Raw genomic sequence first — 13,721 nt, forward strand, 5'->3', positions numbered from 1 at the left:
TGATATGAAAATAACTATTTGATAAATCTGAGCTTTGTAACTAAAATTGTAATTGTGGAAATTTCCAAAACCACACACACACACACGTTCCCAGCGGCTGCACTTGCCTCTTTGGTATTCTCCTTGGAGCCGATCTTCTTGAAGATCTCCGTCAGAACGTCGCTGACCATGGCCTTGGACATGCGGTCCTCCTGCAAACACAACAACACTCTTCAATTCAGACGCCACGCGGTCCTGGAGACCGGAGCGGCGGGATTGGGTTTCACGTTCACTGCTCACCGATCGCAGAGCGCTCTTCTCGTCTCGCTCGCCGTCGACGGCGTAGAGTTTGACCATGCGCCTCATGTAGGTCTCCAGCTGCGACTCGCTGCGATTCTCGATCAGGGTCAGGTGGTCCAGGATCTGGTTCGCACACCAGAGTAACACAGTTAGGCGAGAGACATGGAGAAAACACGACGCTGTGAAAACGTTAACGATCAAAAAACTCAAATCAAGACACACATTGCAAATAAAATATGGATTTAATCATTCTGATCATGGGCGGGGCTTAGGAGGCTGCCTGCTGATTGCCTTCTGAGTTTTCGGAGTGACAAAGTCGTCACAGGCAACGATAATGGTACGTATCCAACGTTTAACTTACAGTTATCGCTGACGCTCCGAAACTCACTAGCCAATCAGCAGGCAGCCTCTTAAGCCCCGCCCGCCCAAACAAAGAAAAACACAGCAACGCAAAAAACGCAGTGAACAAAATTACGAAACAAATGAAGTATTTTCAAACGACTAGATTGATTTTTTTATGTGTCTATTTTTGAGGTTCTTTTGTCTTGAGACAAATCTAATTCCACTGAAGAAACTCCACTGTTTGTTAATTATACCCCAAACACCAGCCAAGAGCTTTGTGTGTTTTAAATGTGTCCTGAAGCTCCACACTCACCCTGTGTGGGTTGGGCTAATCCAAAATAGTGAAAACAAGGGGGTGTTCTCTGAAGACACGCTGTTACCTGTGAAACACGGCTGCTCTGAAAACACCCCCATTAGCACTTGGTACTTTCCTCCTGATGAAATGAACCATAGACTGTTTGAAATGAACATGGCAAAAAATATTCTTATGTTGAAGGTTAAAATTGATGTAACCATTGGTTAATAATAAATGGTCAGTTTTTCTCTTACTATTGTTCTCTGTTGAAGTAATATCACTCGATCAAGCCTATTCTAACATTCCACACTACAAAATAAGTCATTAAAGTATGTATGATTTGTGCTGATATCGTATCGGATCAATATCGTATCGGCCAATACTCAAAGCTGCAATATCGGTATTGTATCGGAAGTAAAAACGTATCGGGACATCCCTAAAAAAAAAGTCTAAAAAGTGTGTAAACCATTCTCACTTGAACCTGGAGGGGGCAGCAGAGCTTTAAACGACACAAGTTTCCTGATTAAACTTTTCTTCTTTTTTTTTTTTAATAAATCGGAGTTTCTCCAAACAAAAGCATTTTGTATTTTTGGGGGTGAGCGGTGGCTTCACCTTGACGCCGGTGAGTTTGCAGATCATGTGCAGTAGAGTCTTGATGGTCCGGTACGGGACGTCGCTCTTCAGCTTCTTCAGCTGGTCTTTGGGGAAAACCTTCATGAAGTTGTGGATGTCTAGCAAGATCCGGTCCAGGTTCATGTTTGTGATGGTTTGAGGGAGGTAGCGGATCATCCTCCACAGACACTAAAACACACGCACACACACAATCAAGATCCTATTTCCATGACGACGACGTGATCGCAATTCCAACAGAAACCTCTCTTTTCCTTACCTTCATGACGAGTTCAGTGAACATGGGAGACGACGCCGTCATGAACAAACTATCCTGAAGCAGGACCAACAGAGCACTGGCAGGAGGGGGCGGAGATCAGGTCAGGTTCAAAACAACAACAAATCTCAATGAGCGTGATCTGGGGGGTATTCCATCAAGCGTAGCTAAGAATTGCCAGACTTGGGTGTAAGCTTGAAGCTTGACTAAGCTCCACCTCCCAATCTAGCTCCAAGCCGTTCCATCAAGTGAAATCAGCTGGCTCCACTTGACGCTTAGTCAAGCCTCAACTTGTGCACGCCCACAGGGAAAATAAAAAGCCCATTCTAGTCGAGTGCGGAAACTGCGAAAAATGCCGAAAAGCAAGAGGAAAAGAACGTGCAGAGATGTTCTCTGCAGCGGAGCAAACCCTCCTCATGGAGGTATATGAGGATTACAGCCACATAATCCCAAAGAAGGGCAATACCGCGGCAATCAATAAAGCGAGGGATGTGGCGTGGCAAAATATTGGCAACAGGCTGAATGCGTAAGTGACAAAGAAAATGAAGTATTTCAGCATCATCATGTTATATAAATCCTCCATCAAAGGGACAAAATATATGGAGACAATAATCTACCAATTGATTTCTTGATGGTTTTTGTTTTAAACTGATCAATTATGTGGACCTATTAATGCAACCAAAGCCCTAAAATGAAAAGGAAAATCCCCAAAGAACAAAAAGACAGCCCTAATAAGTAACATTCATATGAACATAATTAAAATAGCATTATTGTTTCACTGCAATCTATGTGAAATTCTCCATATTTGATCCTTTGGCAGCCCTAGTAGTAATGTTAGAAAGTGATATTCATCACATCTATCAACTGATTGTTATGCAAATCGATGGGATAGCTTTCATTTATTTCCTGCATGGCCAATTGTATAGAATTGATATCCTTTTCATTTAAGCCTGTCATTTTTACATGCTGTATTTGTGCTACTTCTGTATTTGGTCCCAGATGCTATATGTTGAATTGTTGTATTTTCATTTTATTTTATGTAAAGCACTTTGAATCACCTTGTGGTAAAATGTGCTATATAAAGTAGCCTTGCCTACATTTTTGATAATAGGCTACATTTAATCAAAGTATTTTACATGACTCATCACATTTATCATACAATTGATGGTAGATTATTACATGAAGAAATGCAATGTTGGTTATCATTCTATAGGAAATAATCATATGACAGATCTATTGATTATTTATCTAGAATCATTTTAGCAAATCAAGCAATTCAATGGAGACGAGGAGCCCTATTACAGTCAGTGAATGCAGGTGACAGCAAATCAATCATCTATCTACGATCAATCGGAGGCCCTAACCCTTGTTACATCAAAAGAATGACGATTTCCTTTTATTATATTTTTTTGCTAATTAGTTTAATTTTGTATTTATTTGTGTCTTATTTTTTATTATATTTTATTTTATTTTGGTGATAGTGTTTTTTAATGTACTTATAGACAATATATAATTATTAGTTTAAATAATTTCTTTAATACATTTTACTATATATTTTATGTTTTACATATTATTTTATCATTCCATGACAGTTGTGTGTCTCTGTTTCTGTCTATTGGACATTCTTTGATCATAGATGGTGCTAAGCTTCACTTTTAGCCTGCTACAGACCAGGTTTGCCCGGCAGCATAAGTTACCATGGTTACATGGCTGGCATTCACATTAGCCACCTTGGTGGAACAGGGTTGAGGCTCAGATTGATGGAACGGAAACCTGAGCCACAGTTATGGCTTAGCCATGGTTGAGGCTTAGCCAGAGTCATAGTTTCTATGGTTACTGAGTTGGGGCTAATCTCAGCCTCTTTGATGGAACCGAACTCTCACTCATACTAGCCAGACTTGGCCATTTAAGCTTGGCTTTGCCTTTAGCCTGCTTGATGGAATACCCCCCAGCTCTTCTGTCAGCAGCAACGCCAGGAAAACACATTTTAGCCACTTAATAACAGACAGTGTGAGACAGGCGTCTGTTAACCACACACACACACACACGTCTGTCTCACAGTGAGATAAAGACGTGATTATGTGACGTGGATGTCGCACAGTAGATTGTGCGACAGGTCTCTTGTGAAGTGGCTAAATCTGATGATAGTCCTGATCTCCTCACTTACCTGATGATGTTGGTCATGTCCGACTTGTCCAGGACACTGATCATGAGCAGGTTGACAGACCTGATGACCTGCTGCCCGTCTTCGATGTCCTCCACTCTGCTGTCCAGCATCAGCGTGATCACGCCGTGCATCAGGTCCTTCAACACGCCCATGGACGCCTCTTTGGCCAGTGACTCCATGGAGAAGAGCTGGGAGGACAGGGAGCGAGACGCGTTAGTAGCGCGGCGACCGAGACCTGGCACTGCCGGCGCGACCGGAGTTGGTGACTCACCGACAGCATGTTCCCGATGATGCAGCTGTACAGTTTGATGATATCCTTCTTGTCCAGCCGCTCGTCGGCCATGTGTGTGGTGTAGATGAGCCTGAGCTGCATGAGCGTGGCGATGAGGAACTGATCGATGTGTCCCGACATGATGGCCGCTTTGTCCTCCTGACGCAGCACCTCGTCAATCTGTGGATCAAAGGAGAGGAGGCGAGATTTCTAACCCTGATGAAGAAATGAATGCAGGTACTCCGCTAAATATTTGAGAGAGAAACGAGGAACAGAATCACAGAGGACATCACACAGTCCTCCTTCAGTGATAGAACCTGGTCCCTGCTGACAAGGTTAAGCTGAGCCGATACTAACCTGTGACGTCATCAGACTGCAGGTCACTGATTGGTCAGAGTGTGTCGTCACTGAAGGGTCATGAGTGCGACCAAGTCTTTTTAAATGATCTACAGTTGGACATGAGTTTTGATTCTTATAATCCCAAAATATTGTAGTTCCAAAATCTATTTATAATCCCTAATCCCACTGATTGGTCAGAGAGTGTCGTCACTGAAGCCAAAAATGTCCAACTGTAGATCAAAGTGAAAAAGACTTAAAATGGTGAAAACATGACCGTTCATCTGCAACATCGATCAAATGTGTTTTCACAGAGGAGTGTGGTGGATTTAGAGACCGCACCATCGCCACCACGTTCACTGCTATGAACCATTCTGTCAACTCATCTAACGATTCTAATGACTCTAATGATTCTCTTTCACCCAAAACAACTGCTTTACAAGTCACGGAGGAAAAAACCACGTCACCACAGATTCATGCAGACAGGCTGTGATGACTCTGCACACTTTGAAGGGGAGGAGCTATGACGTCATGGAAGACAAACCCAAACCGCGTCGAGCCGAGTCGGGTCTGTGTACCTGAGCCAGAGCCTGGATGCTGGTGTTGATGTCTCCACTGGCCACCTGAGAAATTACTAGATTGATGGTGGAGGAGGTGCTGTAGTGGAGCTGATCAAAGTGGGCGGGGCCAGACTGCATCCTTCTGATCCTGAGACGGGAACCACAAACAACAGCATCAGCTCCGTGTGTGTGGTTCTGGAGTGTTACAGGTGTTCTGGGATTGTGTGTGTGGTTCTGGAGTGTTACAGGTGTTCTGGGATTCTGTGTGTGTGTGTGTGTGTGTGTGTGTGTGTGTGGTTCTGGTGTGTTTACAGGCGTTCTGGGATTCTGTGTGTGTGTGTGTGTGTGTGTGTGTGTGTGGTTCTGGTGTGTTTACAGGCGTTCTGGGATGGGGACAGGCTCCAACAGCTCGTCCAGATTGAATTCGATGAGTTCTGGCATCTTGCACTCTGGGCCCATGTCGCTCTCGATCGTGTCCAGGTCCAGCTGGAACCTCTTGGGGATTGAAGGGTGGGAGGAGTCGCTGTGCTGTGAGTTCTGACCCGCTTGGCTACATGGACACAGAGAGATGTTTAAGTACAGCTCCAGTCTTGACTTTTTAAATCAAGTCCAGTTAAAATTAATCTTCCATTCAGTGATCTTAACCATGATGAAAAAACCTCTCACTCATGTGGAATAACAAAACATTCTAACAAGTTTTAGAAGTTTTGGACACAGATGTTCGGACAATTAAAACACAAATGACTATGTAACGCACCTGACTGAACAGAACCACTTGGTGTTAACGGAGTTTTTGAGGAGTGGTAGATTCTGACAATGACATGAAAGGAGGGAGGAGGAGGAAGACGAGGAGGAGGAGGAGGAAGAAGAGTAAGTACTCACATCCTATACGTGCGATACATTATTCTGCTCCCAAAGGAAGTTTGGCAGGCAGAGCAGAGCGAGAGGAGGAAACCACACAGGAAGAAAGATGAAGGGTTAAGAGCCACAGAGACAGGGCTGAGCGACAAATGTCTTATAAATAATCTGTAGATATGTCTTTATCCTGATATACCAGATACATGTGCATATAAAGCTGCACACAGATTTGTTTCTCTGGACTCACTGGTTACACAGTAAATAAACTGTAATCACACTGTAAATACACTGAATAAATATAATCTATTGTTTATGATCTGTATGATGTGATCTTAAAATACACTTATTGTTACCTTTCATTTCATGAACGATACAAACAATCCCGTCACTGGATGTAATCAGATTACCTCAGTGTATGTTTTCTAAATACCTTACCGGATGAAGACAGATTACTGACGCAGTAAAAATTAAATTACTTCAGTGGGTGCAACCAGATTGTTTTGGTTACCATAATCAGAAGAATTCAGAGGTGTTGAATCAGATAACTTGAGTGCATGGAACCCAATGATTACGGCATCAGATCATTCCAGTGGATGTTTTCAGATTACACAGCTGTATGAACTCAGATTACATGTGCAGTTAAAATCACATCTACTACAAACAATGACATTGACTATAGATATGGTCACATTCTGCGATAAAAGATGAATACATATGTAATATCGATATATCGCCCAGCCCTGAGACGAGTGAGTCGACATGCAGCAACTCAGGAAAACACGGTCAGAAGAGAAGGAAACATCGAGCAGAACAGCAGCGTTGATCAAAACATGCTGGTAAAACTTGGTTTCAAAAAAAACTAAAAGACATTTGACAGCCAGTGGGAAATAGTCATCTTTGGATTTTTCATAGGGATAATTCAGTTGTTTTAAATGTGGTTGTACGAGGCGAGTGTTAACCCCTGCTGGAATATCACATATCAAGATAAAATTAGTTGGCCATCTGAGGACGCTACACACTAACAAGCAACGTCACTGGACATTATATATAGGACTTTTAACTGAGGAGCCCCCTTGTTTTTGTCTGTGTTTTTGTTTTATTTTCTTATATGTTAATTGTCACTTATACTGAAAATACTAAATAAAAACTTTAAAAAAAAAAAAAAAAAAAATTAGTTGGCAATTAATTTTAATACTGTAGTATCTAAACCACTCACTCTCCCACACCAAAGTCCATAGAGAAAATAGGTGATTTTTTTATTTTGAACATGCAAAAACAAAACAGACAAAGAAAACAACTGCAGATGGGCATTCCACCGCATTGGTACACACAATCTATTTACATGTTCAAAAAGGTGTTGGAGGAAGTATAAACTTATTTATTCACACCCAATTTTCCATTTTTATTTTCTGAGCTTCCTGCTTACCATTCTTTTGCTTTAAAAATTTCTTTTTTAATATTATAATTTTATAATCTGTAATTATGGGGTTCCTTCTTCCTCTTTGTACTTTATGAAAATTCCTTCTTTATACGTCTTTTTGAACTGAATCAGGCTTGTACATTGCCTAAACACTACACTCATACTGTTCCAGTCTTTCCCCCCGGATTGAAATACAAAAACTTGTATCAATGTTGTACGCACAGTCACAGTTTAAAAATCTAATTTCCCCCTCAGATTATAACCCCCTTACTATTGAAGAATAATCCTTGTAAATTACCAGGTAATAAATTATTTTATGCTTTAAACATTATTTGTGCCGTTTTTAATTCTACAATATCGATGAACTTTATCGTTTTTGACTTGGAAAATAATGAATTTGTATGATCTCGATATCCAGCTTTATGAACTATTCTTATGGCTCTTTTTTGCAGTATGGTTAGTGATTGCAGTGTAGATTTATATGTATTTCCCTAGACTTCTGTGCAGCAAGTGAAATATGGCCAGGGAACAGTATAGAATATGTAGTGACATGTGATCCAGAATATACTTAGCTGCTCAATATTGAAATGCTACTTGACAGTTTAGACTGTACATGTTTTATGTGAGATTTCCAGTTGACCTTGTCATCTATTATAACACCAAGTAATTTAATTACATGCACTCTTTCGATGTTCACTCCCCATATCTTTGTCTTGTCAAACCAGACTTTTATCTCGTCCATTTCAAGGGTTATCGCCTCTAATAGTCTCTGCAGATGAGCCCCAGAACAAAAAATACTTGTGTCACCTGCAAATAATACCAGCCTGAGAACCTTTGAAACTTCACAAATGTCATTAATATACAGGATAAACAATTGAGGACCCAGTACTGACCCCTGCGGCACACCACATGTAATATTCAAACATGAAGAAGAATATCCACACAAATGCACAAATTGCTTTTAACCAATTTAAAACTAACCCCCTAATGCCATACCATTCCAGTATGGAATGTAAAAGTATTTCATGGTTGATGCTTTTTTTTAGGTCAATAAATACCCCAACTGCGTAATGTTTTAGTTCTATAGAGTTTGTAATTTCTTCAATTGATTCCATTAATGCAAGTGCTGTTGAACGGTTTGGCCTGAATCCGTATTGACTAAGGGTCGACCGATACATTGGCTGGGCCGATATTTGCGTTTTTTACGTGTATCGCATCGGCCGATATGCGGGTGATTCGCTTGAAAGTCTGTCTGTCTCTGTGTCACTCTGAATGGGAGTGTGTGTGTGTGTGTGCACCTCTGACTGAGAGCAGGGCAGAGCAGCAGTGTGCGTTTCTTTCTCTTTCTCTCTGCCACTGAAATTAGCGGGTTGACGCTGTTTTTTTTTTTTAAAACTCTGGTCAAGCCGCTTACAATCGTCATAGAGCCCCTTTCCCACTGGCTAAAAAAACATGTCTGATCTCCAGCTGGCGAGATGGCACCGCTGCGCATCTGTGTGTACCATGGCTACAGAATACGACACATTTATCAGCATGCACATGAAAACAATTACCTATCACTACGTGTTTAAACAGCATCCAACTACTGTCTGTAATGGTGCATTTCCACCGGCTTACTCGATTATGTGCCATAAGTAATTAATGTTTGTCTATGAATTTGGCTGACCTGTAATTGCATAGTTTTTCTAGGATTTTGAGAATTGTGGCAGTAGAGAGACAGGTCTATAATTTGTGAAGTTGTGTTTATCCCTGTTTTATATAAGGGAATGACATTTGCTATTTTCATCTTCATCTTCACAGGAAGAGACGTTCTACATAAGGATCGAGCCGAACACTGACCAACTGTTAATCAGTTAAAAACACTTAGGAACAGCACCACTGATCGCCAGCGGCGCGCGGCGAGCTACATAAGCTGGCGCTGTATGTTACTGTATCAGACCGGTGACTATGCTCCGGAGACCTCGCCGCGGCACCGCTGATCGCCAGCGGCGAGCTGCCTAAACGGTGGCCGCGGTGGCGAGGTCTCCGGAGCATAGTCACCGGTCCGCACCGGAGCTGGCGATCAGTCGCATACAGCGGCCGTTAAGGCGGCTCGCCGCTGGTGATCAGCGGTGGCGATCAGCTGATTTTCACAGAGAGTGCAGCACCTCTGCACAGAGAGTGCAGCACCGCTGATCGCCAGTGGCGAGCGGCAGTTCGCTGTATATGTGATTGTATCAGACTGAGTCTGTGCTCCGGTCATGGAGGACGTACTGAACAAATATTTTTAATTAGGACGTGTCAGAATGGTCAGTTATGAGCTCTATGTGACCTTTTCTTAACAACGTGTGTGTGTTTGTACGTCGGTGAAATACGTCCCCTGACTAAATACGGCGACCGCTGGCCGCAGTCTGATGTGAAGTGGTGCGAACACACAAACACACGTTTGCTGACTTTATCCGGCACATTAGCTTCATATATAAAATCCTCTGAGGCTGGAAGTTTGTGTAAAACACTGTGCTCCACTGTGCAGCCACCAACAGCACACTTGTCCCTCCGCGTTGACATAATACCGCTCTTCCTCCCTCGCCTGCAGATTTTGGAACTATAAGTAGATTTATAAATAGATTTTGGAACTATAAGTAGATTTATAAATAGATTTTGGAATTATAAGTAGATTAGTGACTTGTTGAATGATTAGTTCTCTATATTAATCTGAATTATTCATCTGGCTAACATTCACACATGCATCCTGTGTCAAAGGTGACGTACTTGAGTTTGTTGGGGTCTTCCTGGGCAGACTTGCGGAGGAAGGTGGCGTTGGGGTTAGTTGGATGTTCCTTCTGAAAACGTTCCGTCGTGTTCTGCTTGGCGGGCGCTGCTTGGGTCTTCTTAGCTGAACGTTTGATCCTCTCCTCCAGCATGCTCATGTCTTTCTCAGACAACTGTAAAAACAGAGAGATGATTATACAGGAGGACGGTTTGGTGGACGGTCGAGTGCAACAGTATTGCGGTTGGCGACCCTTACGTTTCCAATGAGTTTGTAAACTTGTTCCCCACAGGCGTTGTAGACTGCCACCACGGTGTTGAGGGCAGCGTTGCGGACAGACGTGTCTCTGTCGCCGATGTGAACGGCGATTTCCTTCAGGGACTTGGCCGGAGTCGGCTGACACACGTTCATGCCGTAGCCTTCGATCAAACAACCCAGCTCCTCCAGACATTCTGAAACATTTGGGATGTTGTTATCAACGCGGTGATGCGGAACGTACACATGTCACTCACTGATGGGAAATGAAGCTTTTCATTTTACAACTCGACTCAGTTTGGTATTAGTCACGTTGTTTTCCGTGACTTCATGGCTCCTTCTAACCTGGAATCTTTTTAAACCACTGATTCTAATGATTCAGTTTCAACCCAAAAAAACCCGCTTTACAAGTCTCTAGTTTGTGTCGCGAAGAAAACCACCTCACCACAGTTTCACGCAGCTGCGCTGCGACGACCCTCGTTGAGGAGGAACTATGAAGTCATGGAAAACGACACAACGATGAGTTCTCCCACCTCTGCTACAGAAGTGTGACATTTGTGCATCATTATTCTCCTAATGAAGAGACGTACCAGCTCTCTGTTTGGAGTTCTTGGACTTTGTTCCCTCCATGAGTAAAGGGAAGACCTTAGACGCTGGGTGGACATTACACAACATTCCCAGAATGCCCCGCACATCTTTACGAACCACGTCCTTTGGTTCTCCGACCTGAAGGAGAGAGAGTTTACACGTCATAGTCCGACCACAACAGACAATCAGAAGTAGTTTCTGTGGCGACTCACCTTGAGGATAAGGTAGGGGATGAAAGAGTTGGCCTCAAACTCGGTCAGGTGGTAGTTCTCTCGGTTCAGCATGGCAAACAGCAGCTTCAGATATTCCAGCACCTTCATCAGCACGGTGGTGTTTGTGTCGAAGAAGCGCAGCGTGACCCATTTCAGAATCAGGTCCAGGCAACTAATCGTGGCTACGCGCTCGCTCTCCAATCTCTGTTAAAATGCAAAATAAAATCATTAATACAGAGTCAACTCCTACAAAAACCTCCAAAACAAACCGTGACTAGAAATCAAACATGGCTGTCACCTCTATCATGACTCCGATGGCTTTGACGTGTCTCTGGAAGTCGTTGTGGAAAAGCTCGTCCAGCAGCCACTTGGCTGCGCAGGTGCACATCCGGCTCTTCAGCTGCTCCACGTACTCGTCTCTCGGAGTGTTGAAGTTCCACTTTAAAATCTTTGGTTCAAGAAAGAAATCATCTGCACATGAACCAGTCTCTTCTTCCTGAGGATCCTCAAGTTTACTGACAAATAAAACATCAAACCTTTTGTGTATCGGCATGAAAAACCCAAAATATAAATCATTGATGCTTCAGTCCACGAGATGGTGCCGTGGGCTCAGTCTCACTACAGCAGTTGTGCGTATAATTACTAGTGAGGACATTTTGGAATGTGAGGACAGTCATGCTCACCGTTTGTGCTCAGACACAAGAAAACAAACAAACTGTGGTCCTGTTCATGAGGATGACAGAGGGCAGTATGGACTGTTGGCCTACTGTATTGCACAGTGTCTGTCATGACCAAAACAAAATTTGTGCCCTCGGATTCTGGCGTTTCACCCAAAACCTTTACCCGAGATTTTGATTACTCTGCTATTTGTAATTCTTAAACACAGCATTTCTCTTTTCCACAGCTGGAGCAGAAGCATTTCTTGTCGATCAGATGATTAACGTGGATGAACAGAAGGAGACGTCATGTGACAACGGGATTGTTAACACGTTACCTTCAGCTGCTTCTCTTCCTTCACCCGCTGCTCCTTGGCGTTGGGGACATGGATGAAGATTGGCCCGGACTTGTCTTCCTCATCTTTCGCACCTTTGGCCGGAGGCTTCTTCCCAGCTGCCGGCTGAAAACAACATCACAGCGTGAATGAAGCGCCGTTAGTCGACTTTGATTTAGAGAAGGTGGTGTGGAGGCGGAGATAAACTCGCTGTTTTAGCCACGTATTCGCTGAGATGACCAGATGACACGTGTTATCTAAGAATTCTGTGTTTTAGAAAATGAAAGTTTTGGTTGAAAACACGTCCCGTCTTTAGACATTTGACAGGCGCGAGGACACGTCCCGTCTTTAGAGATTTGACAGGCGCGAGGACACGTCCCGTCTTTAGAGATTTGACAGGCGCGAGGACACGTCCCGTCTTTAGAGATTTGACAGATGTGAGGACACGTCCCGTCTTTGGAGATTTGACAGACGCGAGGAGACGTCCCATCTTTAGAGATTTGACAGACACGAGGACACGTCCCGTCTTTAGAGATTTGACAGACACGAGGACACGTCCTGTCTTTAGAGATTTGACAGACACGAGGACACGTCCCCTCTTTAGAGGTTTGACAGACAAACAGACATTAATTGTCTCTATCCTCTGGCTCTGTTATTATATTTTATATTATATTATATCTTCTTCTGGGTTTTTTGGTGTAACGTTACAGCGCCACTCACAGTCCTGTCGTGTACTACAGTGCTTTGAGTCGATCCTGTGCTTATTTTACGGGGAAATTTATTAAAACAACAAAGAAAAAGATGGTTAGTTAATAGTCGACCATTGTGGAAAAAACAAATAGTTGAGTGAGTTTTTTTTTCAAAATTAGACTCAACAATTTTAGCTTTTTAAACGTGAAATATGTCCTTGTTTCTTTTTTTTTTTGGACATTTCCCGAAACAAAACAGATCAATTATGAAACCATGGTTATGCAGTGGATCTCTGGCTCGTAGACAGCAGAACAAAGAAATCATTCATGTGTTTGTTGAGAACATCATCATGTCCAGTTCTGACAAACAGAAGACCAGGATTAAAAAAAAAGAAGAAAATGAATTGATCATGAAAAGAATGGTTTGCTGCAGCCCTACGTCAAACACGGTGAGCGATCGCAGGTCACGCGAGGCGGCCGCGATGTTGCGTATGCGTAGCTAAGTGAGTTTATTTCCGGCCTTAAAGGGCAGATGGAGGTAAAGGTGTGTTGTGCCGAAAACAGGACGGTGAACACAGATGAACGGTGGTGAGCATGCACACACAGAACACATGTATTCTTTTGTTATCATTTCATGTTAAAGACCCATTTCACCTCAGAACTGTGTGTGAATCTGATTAGACAGTCGTGGTTATTGGACTATGGTGGCCTGGAAGTGCAAACCATTATTACAAAAACACCAAACAAATTTCAGGGACGCTATAAACCAGTGACCGCTAACGGCACGTTTTGACAAAGTTACTGTATTGTGATGAAAATGTGT

At 42.9% G+C, this 13,721-nt stretch overlaps 1 protein-coding gene across 4 annotated transcripts in view; it reads right to left on the reverse strand.

Annotated features, from left to right (window-relative positions):
* ckap5 (cytoskeleton associated protein 5) overlaps positions 1 to 13,721 on the reverse strand; it is a 51,536-nt gene that overhangs the window by 3,670 nt on the left and 34,145 nt on the right. For 2 of the 4 annotated variants that reach the window (XM_058644361.1, XM_058644359.1), the window contains 15 exons: positions 12,213 to 12,335; positions 11,517 to 11,666; positions 11,219 to 11,422; positions 11,009 to 11,144; positions 10,422 to 10,615; positions 10,166 to 10,338; positions 6,019 to 6,042; positions 5,513 to 5,686; positions 5,155 to 5,284; positions 4,241 to 4,420; positions 3,970 to 4,157; positions 1,806 to 1,881; positions 1,529 to 1,717; positions 280 to 402; positions 108 to 191 (listed from right to left, as the gene is read on the reverse strand). In XM_058644361.1, coding sequence (XP_058500344.1) covers positions 108 to 191; positions 280 to 402; positions 1,529 to 1,717; positions 1,806 to 1,881; positions 3,970 to 4,157; positions 4,241 to 4,420; positions 5,155 to 5,284; positions 5,513 to 5,686; positions 6,019 to 6,042; positions 10,166 to 10,338; positions 10,422 to 10,615; positions 11,009 to 11,144; positions 11,219 to 11,422; positions 11,517 to 11,666; positions 12,213 to 12,335 — 2,148 coding nt within the window. The remainder of the gene's footprint in view (positions 1 to 107; positions 192 to 279; positions 403 to 1,528; positions 1,718 to 1,805; positions 1,882 to 3,969; positions 4,158 to 4,240; positions 4,421 to 5,154; positions 5,285 to 5,512; positions 5,687 to 6,018; positions 6,043 to 10,165; positions 10,339 to 10,421; positions 10,616 to 11,008; positions 11,145 to 11,218; positions 11,423 to 11,516; positions 11,667 to 12,212; positions 12,336 to 13,721) is intronic. The other 2 variants (XM_058644360.1, XM_058644362.1) reach the window with 1 other exon arrangement.

The sequence above is a fragment of the Solea solea genome, chromosome 12 (assembly GCF_958295425.1).
Source record: "Solea solea chromosome 12, fSolSol10.1, whole genome shotgun sequence".
In the NCBI taxonomy this organism is placed as follows: domain Eukaryota; kingdom Metazoa; phylum Chordata; class Actinopteri; order Pleuronectiformes; family Soleidae; genus Solea; species Solea solea.